Source organism: Eulemur rufifrons, chromosome 7 (assembly GCF_041146395.1).
Source record: "Eulemur rufifrons isolate Redbay chromosome 7, OSU_ERuf_1, whole genome shotgun sequence".
Lineage (NCBI taxonomy): Eukaryota > Metazoa > Chordata > Mammalia > Primates > Lemuridae > Eulemur > Eulemur rufifrons.
In genome coordinates, this window is record NC_090989.1 from 116,181,365 (window position 1) to 116,195,948 (window position 14,584).

At 48.6% G+C, this 14,584-nt stretch overlaps 1 protein-coding gene across 1 annotated transcript in view; it reads right to left on the reverse strand.

Moving 5' to 3' along the window:
• Window positions 1–13,919: 13,919 nt before the first annotated feature.
• CLSTN2 (calsyntenin 2) overlaps window positions 13,920–14,584 on the reverse strand; it is a 359,457-nt gene continuing 358,792 nt past the window's right edge. Inside the window, exon 17 of the mRNA XM_069472011.1 lies at window positions 13,920–14,126. Coding sequence (XP_069328112.1) covers window positions 13,920–14,126 — 207 coding nt within the window. The remainder of the gene's footprint in view (window positions 14,127–14,584) is intronic.

Below are 14,584 nucleotides of genomic sequence, written 5' to 3' on the forward strand. Positions count from 1 at the left end.
TCTGAGTTTGGTGACATCACGTTGGTGGCTTAAAATCAGCCATGGTGGGAGTACTTTTACCATGGGAATCAGCAAACGTGATAAATTAGAACTGCCCTCCCCCACTCCAAAGGTGGTTGTTAACCATTTACCAGCACGCCACTGCCCAGAAACCTCTTCACCTCGGTCACGCCAGTGGGCACCCACATGGCTAATCCCTGCTTCTGTCATCTCTGCTCCTTCTGCCACCTTGCAGTGATGTTTATGAGTGCTCATCACCCACAAGATCACGTCACCTGAATTCAGGGTGTTGGGACAGTTTTGTTTTCCTCATTAGTCAGACTCACCCCGTCCATACTTACGCGGTCTAGAATACAGGTTGCAAACAGACCCATTGAATTCAGCATGACCCACACAGAATTTGTTTTAAAAATGTAAAATAGTTGGACAAACTTAATGTCTGGTAGGATTCACATGAAAATGGGGGTTTTTACCTTCTCTTGAAAGAGAAAATCAGACCTGGCAGTAGCGGGCAGCCATTCTTGCAGGGAAACAGCTGGCTGGAGCTGAGGAGCAGGCCCCCCTCTGCACTTGGTGCATTTTGTTTTCACCCTAGGTCCCACTCGGGCAGCCATGCTCACTTACACTGCCTTTCCTCTGCAGGCCTTTGAGTTACATGTCCTGCGTCCTGGTGTCCTTACCTTGCCCTCGGGGCACTTACCCATAAGGCAGGACATGCTGTAGGGGTGCTGAGGATAAAGAACCACATTCCACTGGGGAAATCGAGCGTGGCATCATTGACAAACAGCTCTGCCCCTCTGGAGTGCGACCAGGGCGTTCCAAGCAGCAGGAGCAGCAGGAGCAGCAGGAGCGAAAGCATGGAGATGGGAACGTTCCCCACGTGCTTTGGGAATACCAAGACCCAGGATTCACACTGGGCAACTGGACAATGAAAGGATGAAAACTTAGGTTGAGACCGGATCATTGAGAATCTTGGATTTGAAGTTTAATTCATTTCAATTTAATAAATTCTCTCTGAGCCCTTGCTGTATCCCAGGCTCGCCACTAGAACATGAACACAGATATGATTGTGATAAAACCTCTGCTCAGGACTTTTATCCATAGTTTATAAATTCATTTTTGTTGTTTGTAAGTTTTGCCATGAATCCTCTATCAGGTCGACCTAATATGAAGCCCTTTATTCAAACCATATAAACCAGGACTTTTTCAGGTTAAAATAACCCATTTGCCCCAAGGGCCTGAGGAACCCCTAGAGCACCAGAGACTTTGCTTTGAAAGTGTAAGTTACTAGGAGTCTCTGTGGCCGTCAGCCTGAGAGGCACGTCCCAGTGGAACGTGAGCAATGTTAGCCCCCTGGCACGCACAGAGCCTGAGAGAGGGAAGCCAGGGGTGAGGCTGCGTGGTGGCTGAGGGATGAGGGATGCTGTTAAAAGAGATGAGAAGGAATCGACACAGAAAGATAGTGAAGACTCTATTTATCAGAGAGTGAGGTCATAGGCCTGGACTATGTTGGGTGTAAGAGAGTGGTGAGACCGTCAGGGAACTGGCAGTGAGTGAGCCGCTGCATCGGGCTCCAGGGAAGCCCAAGGATGGTGTGTGCGTGTGCGTGTGTGCGTGTGTGTGCGCGTGTGAGTGTGTGTGTGTGTGTGCGTGTGCACATGCACATGTGCATGAAAGTCACCAAGGTGAAGTGTGGAAGGACCATCAAACAGACTCAGTCGTCTTAGGCTCCTTGCTGACCCTCTGAGATGCAAAAGAAAAAATATAGCTCCGTGTGATAAACACTGGGCAGAAAAAATCCTGTCTTAGTATCAGACAGAAAAATTCCTCTCAGAGTGTGAATGATCTGAATTCGGAGGGAGACCCTGACTAACTGCTTAGGGTAGAAGGACAGGCATGGATTCTGGCAGACCAGGCAATGAAGAATAGATGATGAAGCTGCTTTTCAAAGAGAAGAGGAAAGGGACTTGTTTTCTATATCCAAGAAAGACGGAGGGCCATGAAAGCAGGGAGAGAAGGAGAGGTGGGAGGGCAGGCAGACGGCACAGGCTGGGGAGGGGCCGAAAGGAGTCTGGAGAACAAGAATGCCTATTGTGGTGGGTAACTGTTGCCACATTATGTGCACAGTGACTCCTCTCCATGACCCCCACACTTCCAAGAACACTTTGAATTTTCCCTGCTTCCCTCTAGGACTCAAACAAACAGTAGGGCTTAACCCTTGGGTCGACTTGTGTGAAACGGGAGAGAGGCCACAGGAGCCGGAACTTGCAGAATCCTAGGGAAGTGCTCTGGTCTCTACCAGCTTTGGATGGTGAGGGGAGCCCATCTGCAGGGCCCTTCAGGGGCAAGGTGGCCCTGGGTGGCATCCGGGTGTAAGGGCAGGTCAGCACGGAGGAGCAGGAGGGGCAGGCTGTGTGCACCCCACTGCCCTCCACGCAGTGCCCCTGGCTCCTCTAGGTCTCATCTCTTTCATGTTTAACCGTAAGAACAACCTACCTCAGGGATTAATTACGATCACACACAGAGAGCTCCAGCACTTTGTAAGTGCTCAATGAATGGCCAGTGTTGTAAGGATTGTCTTTCATTGTCACCGCTTATGATGCTGCCAAGTTCAGCTCCAGCGTAACAATGTCCTGGCTGAATCCTGATAGGGGCCAATGTGTCACGTCACCACCCTCACATCCCACCCATCTCTCGTCCCCAAGCGTAGGTTCCGGAGAATCCTGACCCAGCCAAGTCAGTCTTCAGTGTCTCGCCTCATCCAATAGTCTGAACAATAAAAACTCTCAGAGGTCATCTTTATTGTGAAATTCTAAAATCATATTTATTCACCAATTCACAGAAAGTGTCATAATGACCACCAACATGAATCAGTTTGTAGGCATTTACAAGCCACGGCTGAAAATAAAAATCTGTCTGCGTGGAAGAGGCATTTAACAAATTACTTGGAAACTGCAAGAATTGTAATTGTTAGAAATTTAACGTTTGTGATTCAAACATGGGTAAGATCACAGTCATGGGAAGAAGCCCGACAGATTCCCGTGATGGTTCTTATTATATTTTCCTCCAGTATCTTTATGGACGTACAGGCTCCCAGCGCCCCTCACTCTGTGCCCGCCCGAATTGGATGTGACAGCTCGGTTAGGGAGGGGAGAGGGTTCTGAGCAAAGGGGTGGGGAGGGAGACGGCAACCTTGAGGAGACAATGCACTCTTTTGAAATTAGATTCAATTTGCCATAAATTCATACAGTCCCAATGAGATACTCCAAAGTTTGCATGGTATCATACTCATACACACAATAATATATTTATCAAATAAGCACATTTTCTAGACTAAAAGGATACATTTTTTGAGGCAGCTCAAAGAGCTCAGAAGTCTGACGTGTGTCAGACCCACACTGGCCACCCCTGGAGGTGAAGCCAGCCACGGTGGGAGACTTCAGACAGACCGGCAGAAACTGCCAGACAGGAACAGTGATTGGAGGTGATTCTGTGAGAGGAGGGTGCTGCTCCTCCTCGCTGTACAGCGTCACTGTCACAGCGGTGGGAGGAGAGAAAGCGCACCTCTCTGTCACAGACTTTCACATGCACACTGAGCTGGGCAGCTGGGAGCGAACAGCTGTCCCAGGCTTCTAAAAGGTGGTGGCGTCTCCAGATGAGGGAGAAGGGAAGGGCTGAGAGAAGACATCAGTGGATTTTTGAGACTGGCTGAACCCAGAACCTTTACATTTAGTTCCAAAATCACACCTGAAGGTGACAAATTCAACAGCATTTTATCAAATGTTTGGGCAATGGCAGAGACAACAGGAAGGGAGCCACCGCAGCCTACAGACAGCTGGGTTTTCAGCAGATGCAGTCTAAATGTGCAAACCCACTGTGTGCATCGCCTCACTGCTCACCACCAAAGACTGAATACAACATGGAATCTGTGCGTTCACGAAGGCTCCTCCTCAGCTACGAGGGGGTGTGGCCGACACGTTTCCTCAGTCCGTGTGGGGCATAGTCACACTGTGGAGCCTCTACCCAGTATTCACAAGCTGGCTCTTCAATTTCCAAATGTTTACCAAACTCCTACTACGTGCCAGCCACTGTTCCCAGTGCTCTGAGAGCTAAAAGTAAATAACAGCAATAAGAAAAATGTGTAATACCCAAACCAGTGCTTCTAGGGAATTTAAAATATATTGGGACCATTGACCTCTTCATTCTATATCTTACTTCTGTAGTACAGAAATGTATATGGCTTTGGTATGTGTGTATATATACATACACGCACATATATATTATCACTGTCCTTAGCCTACTTATCTCTGATAAGTTATATTTAATACTCTAATTTCCTAAACAAATGCCCCACCAAATCATTCTGACTCTCTTCCTTACCAACACTAAAATGTCTATGCCAATAACATACCAAACCCAACTCTAATACCTATAGATTTCTTTGAGAACAACCAACTTCTACATGCAATTTCTTTTCTAAACTCACCAACTGGCTTTCTTCAATCTCCTGCCAAGCCCATCCAGCTCGGAGCATCAACAACCCTTTCTGGAAGCCACCAAGGTCAGGCTAGAAGCAGTCAGGTGGATTGATCCGTCACGACTAGTTCAATTAAGAACTGAAATCATCTTCAAACAGCTCTGACTTTGGAAGCAATTCATCTGACTACCTCTGTGGTCACATGGCCGGACTTACCCATAATATTTTGGAAACATGGATACAGTTTTAAATACAGAGTGATGCTTCGGCTTCCTGGGTGAGGGGGTTGTTCCTATTGCTGTCACTCCTGTCCTACCTCCCTGTTCCCTCTCGAACTCTGAGGCACATTTTCTCTTGATATCTGTTCTCTTACTTTTTGAATAATCTGCCCGGGTATCGAATCTAACTTCTTCCCCCCAAAAAAGGCTTTTGCCATATTTCCACCACCTGGAGTTCGGCTTGTGAAAATGAGCAGACCTCTTTTTAATCCCACACATCAGGGCTCCTTTGCAGCTGTGTAAGGGCTCCAGCTGCTGTGCTCCACAGTGGCCAGGATGGGCGTACTTTTGTCTCCAGGCGTGGATGGGCGCATCATATTCACATCTGTGACCCACGGGCACGAGCAAGCCCCCCATCACAGAGGCCCTAAGGAATCCTTCCCTGCCCTTCCCACAGAGGTGCTGTAGCTGAGACTTGTGGGTTGATTCTCTGCTTCTGCAAATAGACACAAACTGTGGACTCATTTCTCTGATAGCTCTTTCTGCTGGGGGAGAGAACCCTCAGTGTGTGGTGTGTGTGTGTGTGTGTGTGTGTGCGCGCGCGCGTGTGTGTGCGTGTGTATGCATGTCCCATTTCTGTTCTGAAATGCTCAGTTAAAAAGAGCCTGGGTAACAGAGATGCATTTTCATTTCGAGATAAAAGCAAACAGACATTAAAGCCAGCATGTTTCTGTTGCCTGTGATTAATATACACCGTCTGCGTTTTGGCTCTTCTCGAGTCTGTTGCCCTCTTTTCATTAGTCTACTGGGAATGAGCTTCATGTTGATGAATCTCCTCTGCAGTAAATCTGATAAAAGGGACTGGAGAGTGACACGGGGCCAGGTCATTAACAAATCAGGGCTTTCTGTCCTCCGTTGGGACTCTGCCCATCCCAAGGCAGAGCACCTGGGACCCATCACGGCCCATCTCCCCCCGCTCCTTGCTTAGGGCCTAGGAAGGGGTTACTGTGAAAACAACCCCACTCCTGTTCTCTTCCATGGGCAGTAAGAATGTTGTCTTGTGTCCACTGCACTTCCATTCCTTGTTGATCTGATCACATAAAGGACCTCGACTTACATACCGAGAGAGAAAAAGTGGAGGAGTCTTTCTCCATTGGAGGATCTTAACATTTTAAACTGAGTCTTTTCATCGAGGTCAAATGATCTCTGGAATTCAACTCGATCCAACATTTGTGGAGTGCCTGCTGTGGGCGGGGGCAGTGCCCACCCTGGGTGCTGTGTCAGTTCCTGCTCACCTTCGGGAGGCGGCCTGTGGCAGCAGGGGCGCCAAGAGCTGGAGAGCCATCCTGGCCTCTCACAAGCACAGCTCCAGGGCCCTGGGAAGGGAGGACTGTGGTTCCACTTGATTCAGCTAAAAGTTCTCACGGGGTGGGGCCCTGACTTAGGAGATGTGTCACCGCAACGGCCCAGAGGTACCAGCTCCTTTCTGCTCCTGGAACGGGAAGACGGCTCCAGGCAGGAGCCAGGAGACCCCCAGCCTGGTGTCACGAAGAGGTTCTCTCTGCTGTTTCTGACAAATGTAAACAGCTGGTGCTGCCTGCCTGGTGATCACCTTGTGTGTCCCAAGGAATGCCCCTTACTTTCCCCCACTCTGGTGTCCTGCCTGGGTCTGCACTCCTGATGCTCCATCCATAAGGACTTCCTGTCCTGCCGGCCCCGACACAGTCCCACCAGCCCCGACACAGTCCAGGCCTGCCAACAAGAAGAGGGGCCGTCCTGCTTCCAGAGCTACCGGAGGACTCATCACCCCTGCCTGCCATCCCACCGTATGTCCTTTTATCCCCCAGGGGGCTTTTGTAATAAATGACTAACATAACATTGCCCTAAGCTTTGGGAGAGACATGGGTCATCAGAGAATTCGCTCAGAGAGGCCAGGCTGCCAAGAAAAGCTCTTGGGCATGGCTTTCCCCACGCTGTCTCAGGCGAGCAGCTGTAAGCCCTATTCTTTCCTTGCAGTGGATCCTAACTTCTTAGATGAGTTATTCACAATATGATTTCTGTGTTGGTCTCAGGAGATTGGATGGGCATTTAATTAGAAGATCTTTTCCCAAGCGGGGCTAGAGAAACAAAGGGGTCCCTTTAGGCCATACAGGAGGTTTCGGTGCAGAGACTGCTGAGGCTCTGAGCAGGAGACAGTCTGGGTTCTTAGGACGCAAGAGCAGGTGCTAATTCTCCTACGACATGTGTCTGGGCTCCTTCCTAGACGGTTCCTCCTCTGTCCTTCCACCCTAAGGCCCAGTGCCCCGGCCCTCTGATTCCCAATCTCAAAATCCCTTGTACAAGGAGATGCTGCACCACAGTTGCGTAAGTGACAGATAAAGTGCCAATGAGTTCCTCCCAAGAGTCTGTGGACTTTCGCAGAGTTTAAGCTGTGAGTCAACAATGGGTGAACCTCAGGCATCTTGGAGGTCGGGGAAAAGGACATTGGTGGAGCCTGGCAGCGTTGGAGGCCTTAGGAATTAGAGGGCCAGGCAGACTCAGATTGTAGATCAGCCTGCAGGTTTGTTTCCCACTGTTAGTAACATCCAGAATGAATTACTGCCCTTCCAAGAAAAGCCATCCCTTTCCCATCCAATCTGTGTTTGAAATGTGGCCCTGCATGCCCCAGTCCCCTCACAAACTGAGCAGGGCTGCTGTGAGGTCATGCCTATGTCCTTAAACAGCCCCTGCCACTCTCTGCTGGGCCTTGGATGGCTCCACCAGAACAGGCTATGTGGAAAACCGCAGGGTCATTGCTGCAGTTTCATTGTTTCCTCACAAAATATGGCCCTTGATCAGGCTTCTCAGCTTCCAGGAACCTGGCAGGTGGCCTTCCTAGAGATGGGTGACCTCTGATAGCCTCTCCTGGGCTGTGTCTCTCTCTAGGATAGGGGCAGGCAGGGAGGAATTGCCTCATGCCAGAGGGGAGGAAGGGTGCTGGGACTGGGACCAGGGTTCCCTGACGGGGCTGCTTCAGGGAGTGTGAACTGCAGCCTGGAAAGCCCTGGGGGTGGGGGGCGGGCGGTGAGGTGGTCTGCTTTGGTTCCCTTGCTATACTAGCTATTGATTATTTTACCTTGTTAGTTAATAGTCAACTCCTCCCAACGCCAGCCTAAGACATTTCCCTCATCTTCTACGTCAGTGGTCCCCAAACTTCAGCATGCATCAGAATCAGAAAGCTCATTAGCACATGGACTGCCTAACCCCAGAATTTCTGATTCAGTAGGTCTGCGGTGGGGCCCCCAAATTCTCATTTCTCCCACGTTCCCAGGTGATGTTGCTGCCTGCCCAGAGAACCACTGCTCCACAGCATCGAGTGTGAGCCTTCGGCAGTTCCCCCCGGGGTTGCCCACTCCTTGCTCTCCAGCTCTGACTTTAGGCCCCCAGGGGCTCCCTCACATCAGGTTAGCCCCCTTCCTGCATCGCCCTTCCTAACTGTGGAGGTCCGCTGGCTGCTTCCTCTGGCTTGGTTTCGCTGAATCTCAGCTGCCAGCCATGTTATTTCTGCCTACAGGGCAGGGTGACTGGCTTTCATCTGTAAGTGGACTGAGTCAGTCTTGGTTAGAAGTGAGGAGCATTTAGGGGAACACTGCTCCTTTCCCTAGAGAACTCCCCAGTCTGCCTCAGTGACGCATGTCAGGGCCCCCAGAATTACCCTGACCGCCTGACTTACGGTGGATAACTGCTAAAGCAAGTTATCCCGCTTCCCTCAACCCCCAAATTGTCTAGCAGTCCTGACTGCTCGCGGACAGCCTCTGACACTGCGAAGGGAACATCCCAACAGCTCACAAGACCAGAAGCTCCTCATGGGCGGGGCCACCCCTCCTTTCCCCTCCCTGCCCCTGTTGCTGGCATAGGGCCTGGCCACCACAGGTGCCCCGTGAGAGTCTACTGAATTACATCGACATAGCTGCAAACACCGATTCCCATCTGTTCGCTCACGGCACACAGGGAATGTCTGATTGCTTTCTGGGTTTCTGGTGGAGGTAATTTTTTCCCTTTTTGTCTCCCTGGGACAGAGTCAAGCCTGGCTCCTAATCCACAGCTCCTGTAAAGCCAACTCTCTTTTTCCAGTTGGCACTAAAAGGAAAGCTAGAGCAAGCTCTGCAGAACAGGTACGGAAGACATTTATAAAGTAAAAGAAATAAAATCAGGAAATGAGGGTGCTGGAGTAGACTTAAGAACTTCCACTGCTCATTTCCTCTGCCTGCAGCTGGACAATGCAAAGTGGTTATGTGAAAATTAAATTGTGCCAAGGGCTTTGGCTTGTCAGCCTCAATAAATGTTTGATGCATATAGAGACTCGTGCACCATCCGCAGCCTGCCAGGGTACATGCAGGAGGCTTCGGGGATGCCCCAGAGGACGGAAAATTATCTTACCTGAAAATTATCTACTTTTTACTGGCAGATTCTTTCAAGGAATTAAATCCATTCTCCCACTTTTTTTTTGTAAAAACTATTTGGTTAATTTAAATGAGGGGAGGGTTAAGAAAAAGTTCTCTTTTTCTTCCTCTTGCTAATAATATTGAGTCGTAGAGCCAAGATGATTGCTAATTTTGAAGTGTGCTGGATCGGGCTTTATACTGATTATGTTGCTATTGATTTAAACAGTCACAAGTCTTTAGGATCATTTTTAGAGCGATGGCCTGAGCAGGGCCAAAATGAAAATCAGTCTGAGATAATGAACAGTCCTGCTTAGAAATCGTTACGGGTTGGGCCATGCTGGGGGAGTGCGGAGCCGGGGGAGTTAACACTTGCCTCGGTGGAGTGAGCGCTTGGTAATCAGGCAGCTCCCTGACCGAAGGCTTTCAACTCCTGAGGAAGGTTTGTCTGAGTTTGTCAATTCAACTAGTTACAAATGTGTTTTTGTTTGTTTGTTTTTGTTTTCCCCCTGGAACACGGACTTTTAAAAGAGCTTAATTGAGGACTATGGGGTTTTCCTGTTGTTCAGTTTGGAGGCAAAGACGACTGGGCAGTGGGTGGGAGGCTGGGATAGCAGCTTGCTTTCTCCGGAGAAATGGAAGGCTGCTTTCCCCGCATGTATGGCAGGGTTGGCAAACCACGGCCCTAGGGCCAAATCTGGACGGCTGCTAGTTTTTGTATGGCCTGTGGGCTAAGAAAGGCTTTTACATTTTTGAACGGTTGAAAATAAAGATTAAAAGAGTAAAAAGAAAAATTCATAATGTGAAAATTATATGAATTTCAGATTGTCTGCTTTTTCAGTGTTCATAAATAAACTTTTATTGAAACCTAAAGTTTTATTGGGACATCTGTTTGTTTACGTATTGTCTGTGGTTGCTTTCATGCTCCATGAAGAGTTGAGTTCAGTTGTCCCTTGGTATTGTGAAGGATTGGTTCTAGGATCCCCTCCCCTGCAGACACCAAAATCCATGGATGCTCAAGTTTTTATATAAAATGACATAGTATTTGCTTATACCTTACCCACATCTCCCTATATACTTTAAATAATTTCTAGATTACTAATAATGCCTAATACAATGTGAATGCTACGTTAATAGTTGTTATACTTAGGGAATAATGACAGGGAAAAAAGTCTGTACATGTTCAATTCAGACACAGCTATCCATTTTTCCCCCAAATATTTTCTATATGTAGTTGGTTGAATCCATGGATTTGGAAACCACAGATACAGAGGGCCGACTGAACTTGTGACAAAGACCATATGGCTCACAAAGCCCAAGGTATTGGCTCTTGGTTGATGAAGTTCACTGACCCCTGACATACAGGAATGGAGGACATTGTTTCTCACCAAGAGCCTTCTCACTGGACGATCCATGTCCATGAGGTATAGCCCTTGTTAAATGCAAAGGTGTTTGGTCTAAACCCTGCCTGATAGGATGATTGGTAAATTCAAAAAAGTGGTAATGAAGAGATACCACTTATAGCATTGGGTTAAATCTACTATATTTTTAGTATTTTTTAGGGTAGGTCACCAACTAGTGGATTGCCTTACTCCACTGAGGCACCTCATTTGTGCTCAGCTTTTCCAATTTCAATCTCCTCTTCCTCCTCCTTCCTCCCCCTGTCATCTGAATTACCTGAGAGGTTTCAGCCTGTTTCGTCAAGCCCTGGATAGCAGAATCTGGCCATCCACTTGCCAAGACAAGCAACAGACTGGGCTGTGGCCAAGGCAGTCCGTGGTCCCCCTGTGTGGGGACCTGCATCTGCCTGGCTGCTGACGTTTGAATCCGGGCCATTTGGGAGTTTTGGTTCCTGGATGGCAGCATGTGCAGGTTGGAAAGCACTGGCTGATTAATGACACTTGTTACTCATGGCCAGACTACCTGGTGGAGGGCAAGTTATATCACCCAGTGCTCACCTGGGTACCTCCCAAAGCTTCTGTTACTTTTATGTCACCACCCCTCCTTACCCATGGTGAGGAGTAGGGTGTTGGGAACATGATAAATGCCTGTTGACCAGGCAGCATCATTTGAGTGCCTCATCTTTGGAGCTGGCATGCAGGGAATAACCTCTCACAGCAAGAGTTGAGGGAAAGGGCTCTGATTCATTGTCACCATTGTTTCTCTGCAAATGAGTCCAGTCAACAAATGCCTCTTCAAATGATTCATCTGTGCTGCCCTAGCCAAGTGCCATTTTCACCTCTCCTCCCCCCAAAAAACAAAACTCCAAAACAGATAAATTTCACAATGCTCCAAACAGCCCACTCAACCATGCATAAGTAATGCAGCCACCAGAGACAGCCGGAGGACATGAGGAACACCTTCCCCACCAAACAAACCAAAAAGACTGAGCAGAGAGAAACGTGCACTCAAGCACTCGACTTAAATATTTAAATCAAAATCTAACTCAAGAAGAATTGGTTTTAAAGACATAAAATGTTCCTTTTGCTGTCATAATTTTGGGAGAATTCAGTAGCTCCTAAATGCCCAACTGAAGAATCTCTTTTTATTTAAATAGTGGCATTGTGAAGACTAACCAATCCTGTGGATTTTCTCCTCATGGATGTGCAGACACAGCCTGATAGAAAAGGGCTATTTGGTTGAGAAAATTCACAGGAGAAATGTCTATTTCTGTTCAATGGCTATAAACCCCCAAACTTCTTCCAGTATTTTTCCCTAAGAAGGAAAAATAAGGGCAATGGTTGAGTTTGTGTGTCCCTTTCCCTATGACTTCTCCTCTCCCTTTCATCCGTCTCTTGTAGAATTTCTAGGACTGTTGGTTTCCCATCTGCAACTATGAAGTCCACTGTGAGGAGAAGCTAACCTTACTCAGCTTTAGTCCTTTCCCACAGCTGCTGGTGGAGTGCTTAGCACACAGTAGGTACACAGAGATAAGTGGGCCAGGAGTGGAGGCTGGGGAGTCTGGTCTTGTCTATCCCTCGGAATGACTCCGAGCAAGACACTGAATGTCCTGGCCTTGGAGTACTCATCACGAAGATGCACCTCATGACAGATGCCCCGACCACTTCACAGATTATTGTGGGCCCGAAGGAGGGAACAGAGGCAAAAACCACGTTACGAGGTGGAAGAAGCTGCATAAGGCAGTTCTCTGGAGTCAGAAGGTTGCAAAGGCCTGCTGTGGATCTTTACTGGGTGGAGGTCAGACCAGAGGACACTGGCTGAGATCCCCTTCCTAAGCTGTCTGTTTTGATGACACAGGGGACAGCCTGAGTAGATTCTGAACTTTCTTTTGAACCTGAATGCTGCTTGACTAGGGACCAGCTCTGTGTCTGTGCCAAACCAGTATGGGATGGGCTTGGGGAGGGGCGGGAGGATGGGGACACCTCGTACATACTGAGGACTAAGAGGAACCTGAGGCATTCAAAACAAACATGTTCTCAGAGCTCGTGGAAGCCCTATCACGGCCTTAATTCTTGCCTGCTATTCTCTTGGCCACAAAAGATCACACAGCAGTTACTATACAAACAATTTTCCTCACAAGGTGTCTGTGATAGGATGAAGATGGAAAAGATTTCCTTATTAACAAAAGAAGAAAGAAAGAAAGAAATTAGGTTTTGGATATATTTGCCCTCAGCCCAAAGTATTTCTCCTTTTATAAGACAAGAAAGTAGAAGCTGCCATTATTGTAAATATGCTTTACATTCCTAGCAGCTAAATTTCCAAATTTTCATCTTAGCCTCGGTGGGATTCATGTGTATTCTACTACGCCCAAGAAGGGTGCATTTTCTCAAGAGGGACAACAGTGTGTAATAGGAGATAAGGGACAATGAGGCTAAGTGGTGAGACCTCGCCAATCTTGGGCTACCAGTGTCCTGGGGGAGCCCAGCCACCACCAGCCTGCCCGCCATGAAGCCTAGCATGCCTTCTCATCAGCCCTTCTTCCTACTTCCTGGTGTAGGCTTGCCATGGCTGTCACCTGGGACAGTACCGTGTGCAATGTATCCTGGGTCTTGTGGTTTTGTGTGGTGAGTGTCCCTGCAGGGCGGCCATGGGTCTCAGCTGCTGCCCAGGCAGACAGGCTCAGAGAGCTTTGGCTGGGGACCAGCCCTGCTTGTGGACAAGGACCTATTCTTGGTTTCAGACTTTTCATATAAGCTTATGTAGCCTCACAAAGAAGCAAAGGGAAAGGCTCTCCAATTGGGGAGAGAGAGTCACACAGACAAACAGAGAGAAAATGCATGTGCCTTTCCCTGTAAACTTAACTCTGCCTCAATGAGGACTTTCCTTTAAAGTATTAAGCACTAAGACCTTAGGTGCGTGAAGTTCAACCACCTTCCCTGCATAAAGCAACCTGGAGTCAGCGTAAGGAGGACTTGCTGGTCTGTGTGGAGGAAACAATTTAGCCTGGTGCATGCATAGTGAGTTGGAACCCAAGGGCCTTGGGGACACCGAGCCTGGGTAGATGGGTGACATAAACCTTCTCCCCTGCAGAAAAGAGCAAAGGCAGAACTCTGCAGACTGGCGGACAGGACGCTGGGTGAGCCCAGGGCAGAAGAAGTGGAGGCTACAGGACAAAGTCCATCCTGAAGTCCCCACTGATGACCACACTGGGCTCCTTGGAACTGCCCGATGGCTGGGACACAGGGAGTGCCTGAGGCATAAGGGTGGGTTGGTTCCAGAAGGCTGGAGAAGGCCTTCCCAGACCCATGATAGAAATCAGAGGCGAGGTGTGATGGACGTGGGCATACATTGGGTCGGGGTCTACAAAAGGGACACACAGGCAGGGCAGCAGGCCTCTGGGCACTAGTAGGGGAGGGTGGAGTTGTCCCACTCCAGCTGGGCTTGCCTGGCTCCACTCTGCCCGTGTCTGCCTCTGCCCACCACTTCCTCCTCCTCCTCATCTTCACTGTCATCGGAGTCGCTGCTGCTGGAGCTTATGTCTTCCTCTACTTCTTCCTCCTCCTCTTCTCCCTCAGTCTCATCTTCCCCACGCCCTGGTTCTTCATGTTTCTGGATGTCAGGGAGAGAAGAGAAATACTCATCAGGGGCTGAGCAGAGACTACTTTGGAGCTTGTGTTTCTCTCTCCATTAAGGAAATGTTCAGGGTCCCTTGGAATTTCTTCTCTTAACACTAAACCCTTGGGTCTAGAGATAGACTTTCTGGAGGGGAGGACTTCTAGTGAAAAGGAAGTTAGAAGGTTATAGACAAAGGCCTGAGATAGCAGCAAATTCTCAGACAGGAACTCAAAGTAAAATGTCATGTGCAAATCGCGGGATGGACATTTAAGCCAATCCCATCCATCATGTACTGAACCTCTCTGGCCAAGGCTTATTTTCCGGCATTTCTGGAGCCTAACTAAATGGGGCCTTCCAAGCCTTAAGTGTTTGTTTCTCAGTGAGTCACTGGCATTTAATCTTGTGTCCCTTCTCTGGGTGAGAATACCATGTCCCTGGGAGAAGAAGGCCTT